Below are 8958 nucleotides of genomic sequence, written 5' to 3'. Positions count from 1 at the left end.
CCCTACCTAGAACGACCTCCTGTTTTTCAATTTTTTCCCAATTTGTCAAGGTTGACCCCAAAATAAAACTTTTCCATTAAACAATCTGTGATCTCTTAAGGCCATAATAATTACATCATAACATTTATTAACTCATTCATGTATTTTATTTTCGTAACTGATAATCATGACTATTATACTGCTTTCTCATTATTTTGTGTGCATGCCTCATTTCTCAATAACTGAAACTCACTGAGCACATAAATATTCCCTTTATACTTTCAAAGTCCTAGCATGATAGTGAGTACATTTAATTGAAGATAAAATAAACAGTGCAAAATAAAATCCATTTAAACAGAAGGGCTCTGTTGTATTTGAAAAAAAAAATAGAATCTTTATGTTATCACAATCCTGACTAAATTAAAGGAAATAAATTGTAAATTTATCTGGAAAAATAAACTTGATGAGAGCTGACTGATGGGGTCAAAAGTGGAGAAAATGGCCCTGGGTGGCGGGCATGGCCCAGAAGGTCAACAGTTCGATTCCTGATCAGGGCAGGACTCGATCCCCAGTAGGGGGCATGCAGGAGGTAGCAGATCCATGTTTCTCTTTCACATTGATGTTTCTCTTTTGCTCTCATTTCCTCTTGAAAATCAATAAAAACATATTTTTAAAAACGCACAAAACTGGATGCTCTGGAAGGTTTTGCTCAGTGTTTAGAGTGTGGGCCTGTGAACCAGAGAATCACGGGTTCAATTCCTGGTCAAGGACACGTACCTCAGTTGCAGGTTCAATCCCCAGCCTCAGTCAGTGTGTCTCTCTCATGTTGATATTTCTCTCTCATTCTCTCTCTCTCCCCCCACTTCTCCTCCTTTCCACTCTGTCTAAAAATCAATGGAAAATATATCCTAGAGTAAGGATTAAAAGAAACAACCAAAAAAAACAAAAAACTGGGGAAAATGGTCAAAGAAGAGTTCTCTTACATTTCCAGATGTCAGAAAAATAATATATCCCTAGGTACTTAAGATAACTAAACTTAGCTAGAAAAAAAATCATAAAATAACTCTCAAATTTTACAGAATTTAAAAGCCAGTGGCTTAGGTAAAATAATTAGGAAAGAGCACTGGTAAAAACTCTGAGTTATAGCCCTGACCGGTTTGGCTCAGTGGATAGAGCGTCAGCCTGCGGACTCAGGAGTCCCAGGTTCGATTCTGGTCAAGGGCATGAACCTTGGTTGTGGGCACATCCCCAGTAGGGAGTGTGCAGGAGGCAGCTGATCGATGTTTCTCTCTCATCGATGTTTCTAACTCTCTATCCCTCTCCCTTCCTCTCTGTAAAAAATCAATAAAATATATTTTTTAAAAAAACAAAACAAAAACAAACTCTGAGTTATAGAATAATCATTAAAAAATAATGTTGGGCCCTAACTGTTTTGGCTCAGTAGATAGAGCGTTGGCCTGCAGACTGAAAGGTCCCAGGTTCGATTCCAGGCAAGGGCATGTACCTTGGTTGCAGGCACATCCGCAGTAGGAGGTGTGCAGGAGGCAGCTGATCAATGTTTCTCTCCCATTGATGTTTCTGACTCTCTATCCCTCTCCCTTCCTCTCTGTAAAAAAATCAATAAAAATATATTTTAAAAGATAATAATAATGTTGGGGCTCTAAACAGAAAGAAGACACGAACATTGGGCACCTGACAACCTTCTGTACACCGTAAGTCACAAATAAAGGAATGACAGTAAAAACATGTGGTCCCATTGTCTCAAATAGATTGCTTCATTCTTGACATTAATAGTTAAAGAAATTGAGGCTTAAAATTAAAAATATTTTACTCTTACTAACATTCCTGAAAGAAACCAAGGAGGTCGTGCATAAATGGAAAGACAGTCTGTGTTCATGGATTGAAGAGTGAATAGTTAATATGTCAATATTACCCAAAGCAATCGGCAGATTCAATGCAATACCTTTCAAAGTCCCAATGACATGTTTTTGAAGAAACAGAAACACCCATCCTAAAATTCATGTGATCTCAAAAGACTCCAAGTACTCAAACTTAAAAAGAACAAAACTGGAGGATTCACACGTGCTCCTTTCAGAATATAACTACAAAGATACACTAATCAAAGTGTGGTACTGGTGTAAGGACAGACATAGTGACCAATGAAATATTATAGAGAGCCCAGAAACAAACCTTTGCATATATATATATATATGCATATATATATATATATATGCATATATATATATATATATATATAAAAATATATATATATATATGTGTGTGTATATATATATATATATATATATATTCAAATGATTTTCAACAAAGGCGCCAAGACCACTCAATAGGAAAAGGACAGTCTCTTCCACAAACAGTGCTGGAAAACTGAATAAGCACATGCAAAAGAATGAAGTTGGATCCTTAGCTTACAAACTAAACACTTAAACTTAAGGGCTAAACTATAAAACTCTTAAGAGAAAAATCTTTATAACATTAAATCTGACAATAATATTTTGGATATGGCATTAAAAATAGGTAATTTGGCTTCTTTAAAATTAAAAACTTTCGTGCATCAAAAGACATTCTCAAGAGAATGAAAAGATAATCCAGGGGATGGGAGAAAGTATTCACCAATTATGTATCAGATAAGGGATCAATATCTAGAATATATAAAGAACTACAACTCAACAATAAAAACTCCAACAATCTGATTCAGTGCGGAAAGGCCTTGCATAGATACTTCTCCAAAGAAGACATACAAATGGCCCATAAGTACACGAAGAGATGCTCAACATTGCTGGTTATTGAGAAAATGCAAATCAAAACCACAATGAGGCCCTAGCTGATTTGCTCAGTGGATAGAGCGTCAGCTTGTGGACTGGAGAGTCCCAAGTTTGATTCCAGTCAAGGGGTCCCGAGTTCGATTCCAGCCAAGGGCACATGCTCGGGTTGCAGGCTCGATCCCCAGTAAAGGGCGTGCAGGAGGCAGCCGATCAATGATTCTCTCTCATCACTGATGTTTCTATCTCTCCCTCTCCCTTTCTCTCTGAAATCAATAAAAATATTAAAACACACACACACACACACACACACACACACACACAATGAGAATACCATTACACACCCATTAGGCTGGCTATGACAAAAAAAGAAAAAAACCCACCCCAAATTAACAACTGAATACGAAGGAATTGGAAGCCTTGTACACTGATGTTGGAAATGTAAAATGGTATAGCTACTATGGAAACAAACATGCAGTTCTTAAAAAATATTAAAGACAGACTTGCCATATAATCCAGGAATTTCACTCGCAGGTTATACTTAAGAGAACTGAAAGCAGGGATTCGAACAGATATAATGGTTATTGTATACTATGCTTCATAGAAGCATTATTCGCAATAGCCAAAAGATAGAAACAACCCAACTGTCCATCAACAGATGGATGGATCACCAAAATGTGATAAAGCACATAAAATGGAATATTATTCAGCCTTAAAAAGGAATGAAATCATGACATACGCAACAACACAGATGAACCTTGAGGACATTATGTTATGTGAAATAAGCCAGGCAAAGGGCTAATTTTAGGATTCTGCTTCAGTGAGGAACCAGAGCAGTCAAATTCATAGAAACAGAAGCTAGAATGCTAGTTCCCGGAAGCTGGGGGAGAAGGAAATAGCAAGTTACCATTTAATGGGGACAGAGTTTCAGTTTGGAACACTGAAAAACTTCTGGAGCTAGATATTAACATGATTGTACAACAATGTGACTGTTTCTTTCCATTCTAGTAACCTTATCACCAGCTCATAGAAGTGCTTTGCCTCTACAGGAAAAACACACAATTATACTTCACACCTGCATGGAAAGCACCTAGAGGTGAACTGGCTTTGGAAATGGGACTAGTGCTCACATTCCCCACAACCCATTCAAATGTATAAGTAAACAACCACATTAGGTGATTCATACCTATAACTGCCAGCATATTCCTCAATCGTTTGTGAAGAAGAACTATTTAATTGTTCTGGTGCCAAGAGCACCTGCAAGTAATCGAGAGAACTCCTCAAGGGATCACAGTATAGGTATAGGTATTAGCATGTTTCATTCTAAAGAAAACCCTATGCCTGACAGGTTTTATTAGTTCAACCAAACTGAATGCAAATAATCTATACTAATAAAAGGCTAATACACTGCCAAAACCGGTTTGGCTCAGTGGATAGAGCGTCAGCCTGCGGACTGAAAGGTCCCAGGTTCGATTCCGGTCAAGGGCATGTAACTTGGTTGCGGGCACATCCCCAGTAGGAGGTGTGCAAGAGGCAGCTGATCGATGTTTCTCTCTCATCGATGTTTCTGACTATCTATCCCTCTTCCTTCCTCTCTGTAAAAAATCAATAAAATATATTTAAAAAAAAAAAAAAAAAGGCTAATACACTAATTAGACAGGACATCTTCCAGACGTCCATCCGGACAAAGCCACAGTGGCTGCGAGGGCCAAGGGCTGGCAGCGTGGGAGAGGTGGTGGCGTGGGAAAGGCGGCAGTGTGGGCCAGTCCAGCGCCACGGCCCCTTCCGCAGAGGCAGTGGGACAGTGGGCTGCGCAGTCCTGGTCCCAGTGCTGCCCCTTCTGCAGAGGCAGCCACAGAGGCAACGGCGCGGGCCTCGGCCTGGCACCACACCTCCACAGAGGCTGGACGAGGTGTAACCTGCTGTGCCTCAACCTCCCACAGACCCTCCCCAAGCCGACCTGGCCCCAGATTGCCCCCCACCCACCAGTGGGCAGGGGGCAGGGCCAGCGCTAAGAAACAAGGACCAGCGGGTGGCCAGCAGTCAGTTGGCCAGCAGTCTGTCGCAGCGGCCAGCTGGCAGTGGCAGCAGCAGCAGGGTGATGGGGGTGGCGCCTTCCCATGATCAGCCTGGTCACCTCCCACAGAGGGAGGCTAGACTGCGGCTTAGACCCCCTCTGAGAGGGCCTATGCCATCAGTAGGACATCCCCTGAAGGCTTCCAGACTATGAGGGGGGCAGGCCGGGCTGAGGGGACCCCCCCCCCCCCCGCAGTGCACAAATTTTCATGCACCAGGCCTCTAGTAATAATAATAATAATAATAATAATAGAAAACAAAGCAGAGTTCATGGCTCTTGGGGAAACCTGAACCTTGAGATCCTACTTATGCTGACTCTTTCAGAGCTGGTTTTTGTGTGGATCACTGCTGTTAATAATTTGATGCTATCCAGATAGGTAGAACCTGGGGGATTACAATGCAGCCAAACATAATTCTAGTTATGCCAGAAAACAAACAAACAAAATAAAAAGGAGATTTTTAATATATCAGGATCAGACTTAAGAAGCATTACTTTATAAAAATCAGGGTTCAGTATTTAAACTTGAAATATATGTTAATTAAGAAGCTTAAAATACAAAGGCTAACTCAGGAAATAAAGATCATACTGCTATGTGATAAGCATGCTATAATTTTATCCTTTTTTAAAAAGACTTTTTAAATTGACTCTTAGAGAGAGAAGAAGGGAGAGGGGGAGAGAGAGACATTCATCAGCTGCCTCCTGCCCAGGCAGGCATGTGCCCTCAACGGGAATCGAACAGGCAACCTTTTGGTGCACAGGATGCGGTGCTCAACCAACTGAGCCATTCCAGCTGGGGCTCTTTATTAGCGTTTGTCATTTTACTTCAAGTACCCTTGATAGATTAATTTTTCAAAATGTGTATTATAAAACATATGACTATAACTACACTTCTCTCAAGATATTCCATCATAAAGATTCACTGATTTGTACAAAAGCATTCCTCCTTCATTTATTACAAATAATTGCAAATTCCAGAAGTCAATTACATTTTTCTTGATTAAAAACTTTAAGGAAAGAATGTTATGTTAAATCTCCAAATTAAAATGAGTTTCACTTTTTTATCATATGTTTAAATTTGAAGACTTTAGACACTACCTTGAAATGTTTAAATGTGCGCTTCCGATATTCACACCATTCTACAAAAAAGTGCAGGCTTCGGAAAAACATAAACAGATCTCTTCTTTCTTCTGCTCTGTAGGAATAAAAAAGTTTGATTAATAAGTATTGTTAAATGAGAGGTCCAACCTGGCTTTATTCAATATTCTTTTTTATAGATCCTTCACTAAAGCTAAAGAAAATATTAGATATATTTCTACATACTGAACTCTGCACTTTTGAGTGTGTGCCTGCTAATGCAACTTTTTCAGCCTGGAATGCCCTTTTCCCCATCTCCAAATGTTTAAATCCTACCCATCTTTCAAGGCACCACTCAGATGCCACATTCTCCTTGGAATTTTACTTGATAACTGTGGTAGAATAAAGACTATATCTTGCTTTGTCCCTAGTTGCTGGCACAGAGCTTCAAAAACCCTTAAAAGTCCCGAGTGACAGGAGTGCCTTTGTGATGTGAATGACTCAAGGTGACCCCTAGATAGCCTCCAGATAGGGACTGGTCACCAGAATCACCAACCACTTGATTAAAGAGATTGAAACTTTGGGCCAATCAGATCTCCAGGAAAGAGAGGCGGGTGGGAGGAGCTCAATCACGTGGGCAATCATTTAATCAATTATCAATAGGTAAGGAAACACCAATAAAAAATCTGGACAACAAAGCTCAGTGGAGCTTCCTAGTTGGTGAACACATTGATGTGCTGGAGGCTAATGTGCATGGATTCCACAAGAAAGGGTGCAAAAGTCTACATATCTCCTCGTACCCCCACCCTGCCCCTGCCCCAGACCATGGCCTAGTCATTGTTTTCATTTAACTGTTTCTAGGTTGTACCTTTAATAATAAAATCACAGCCCTAGCTGGTTTGGCTCAGTAGATAGAGCGTTGTCAGCCTGTGGACTGAAGGGTCCCAGGTTCAATTCCGGCCAAGAGCACATGCCTGGGGTTGCCAGCTCAATCCCCAGTGCAGAAGGCAGCCAATCAACGATTCTCTTTCATCATTGATGTTTCTCTCTCTCTCTCTCTCTCTCTCTCTCTCTCTCTCTCTCCTCTCCCTTCCTCTCTGAAATCAATAAAAATATATTTAAAAATAATAATAATAAAATCACAGTTTTTAGTATAGCATTTTTAAGAGAGTTTCTTGAGTCTTAGGAAATTATCAAATCTGAGGGGGCTTGCCCTAGCTGATTTGGCTTAGTGGATAAAGCATCAGCCTGCGGACTAAAGGGTCCTGGGTTCGATTTTAGTCAAGGGCACATGCCAGGGTTGCAGGCTCCATCCCCACTAGGTGGCGTGCAGGAGGCAGCTGATCAATGATTCTCTCTCATCATTGATGTTTCCATCTCTCTCTCTCTCTCTCTCTCTCTCTCTCGCTCTCTCTCTCTCTCTCTCTCTCTCTCTCTGTCTTTCTTCCTCTCTGAAATCAATAAAAATGTATTTTAAAAATATCTGAGGGGGCTGTGGGAACACTCAAATGATTGCTAAGTAGGTCAGACATGCAGGGGCCCCTGAGACTTGTGCTGACATATGAAATGGACCAGTCTTGTGGAAGATTGTGCCCTTAACCTGTGGGTCAGGATTAAATTGAATTGAAGGACACCCACTTGGTGTCAGAAAATCATTGTCTGGACAATGATCTTACCACCATACCACGTGTTCTATTCCAAAATCACTAGAAATAATTTCTGTGCCTATGAGTTTGTGGACAAAAAGGGGCCACATACTAACCTGACTAACTCAGGGAAGGCCTGTGTGGAGATCTTACAAACTAAGAGATCTAAAGTCAGACCACAAAGGATGGTCTCATGTTTTGACTGTTAACTATCCTAAGTAAAAGAAACATGAGTCTATCATTTTAATTTTTATCCAATCCCAGGGGTCTCCCCGCTTTGTTTTTTCCTGCCTCCCTAATCTATCACCAATGGATTTCATGTAACCCACTTATGTCTCCTCCTTTTATTGTAATGTATAAAAATAGGTTAAAACCCACCATACTCCGGAGCACCGCCATTCTCTGAAGCATTATATTAATTCTTTGAGATTCTGCTTTCCAGCACTTGTCGACAATTTTGCTCAGATAAACTCACAAAAATTCTTTACAGCTTTGAATGTTTTTTATGTTAACAAGTTCCCATAGGAACTTATCTTAATTCTGTTACTACTATAACTATTGTTATACTGACATCCACAAACATAAGCAACTTGTAGGTAAGATGTGTGTATTCATTTAATCATTCATTCAATAAGTGTTGGAGTAAAGTTCCCATCCTAATCATGATAGATTTAAAAGCACATTCATCCCAGACTCCCATTAATTATAATTTAGAACCATTGATATAATGCATATAATAAGTAATGAAAGATTCTGAAATGCGGACAGAAGAAGGCAGAATGGGTTGAGACTTCAGGAATTAAGGGAGGATCAGGTGTTCAGTTTCTAGAGGTTTATTTTTGCCTCCTGTATATCCCAAATGCACACTAGAGGAGACTGCACCCAGAAGTGCCATAGGGTAGAGTTAAAAAAAAAAAGGCCCAGGGAAACATTGCTCCCCTCTAGCAGCAGAGATCATCTATATATATATAAACAAGGAATATGCTAATTAGCCAGGCATCACGACCGCTCAGGAGGAGGAGGCTGCATCACCACTGCTCAGGAGGAGCTGCGCACGCAGATGGGCGGGAGGGGACTGCGTGCTGCCCCAGCCCCAGCGGCCGCGGCAAGGCTGGGGCTGGGGGCGAGCTGAAGCAGAGACACAACACACAGGAGCGCCTGCCCCCACCCCAGCAGACAGGACACAATTCGGCAGCCTGGGGCGCAGCTCGGGGCATGCCCCCACCTCAGCGGACACAACATGGCAGCCGGCACTATGCGGGTCAGGCGCGGGTCCCGGACTCCCGCGGGGCACCTCCTTCCACGATTTCAATTGTGTGCAGGGCCTCTAGTGTAAGATAAAAGGGAGGACATTGGTCTTGGTAATTGTTAGGATGAACTACCCCTAATCTCTCCTGATTGG

General features: G+C 41.2%; 1 protein-coding gene across 1 annotated transcript in view; it reads right to left on the bottom strand.

Annotated features, from left to right (window-relative positions):
- CENPP (centromere protein P) overlaps positions 1–8958 on the bottom strand; it is a 275842-nt gene that overhangs the window by 189695 nt on the left and 77189 nt on the right. The window contains exon 5 of the mRNA XM_080668820.1: positions 5932–6028. Within this exon, the coding sequence (XP_080524946.1) occupies positions 5932–6028 (97 nt within the window). The remainder of the gene's footprint in view (positions 1–5931; positions 6029–8958) is intronic.

This window comes from Plecotus auritus (assembly GCF_963455305.1).
Source record: "Plecotus auritus genome assembly, chromosome: 5".
Taxonomy (NCBI): Eukaryota; Metazoa; Chordata; class Mammalia; order Chiroptera; family Vespertilionidae; genus Plecotus; species Plecotus auritus.
Note: the sequence above shows the minus strand (reverse complement) of the source record. Positions and strands in the feature narration are given on the sequence as shown.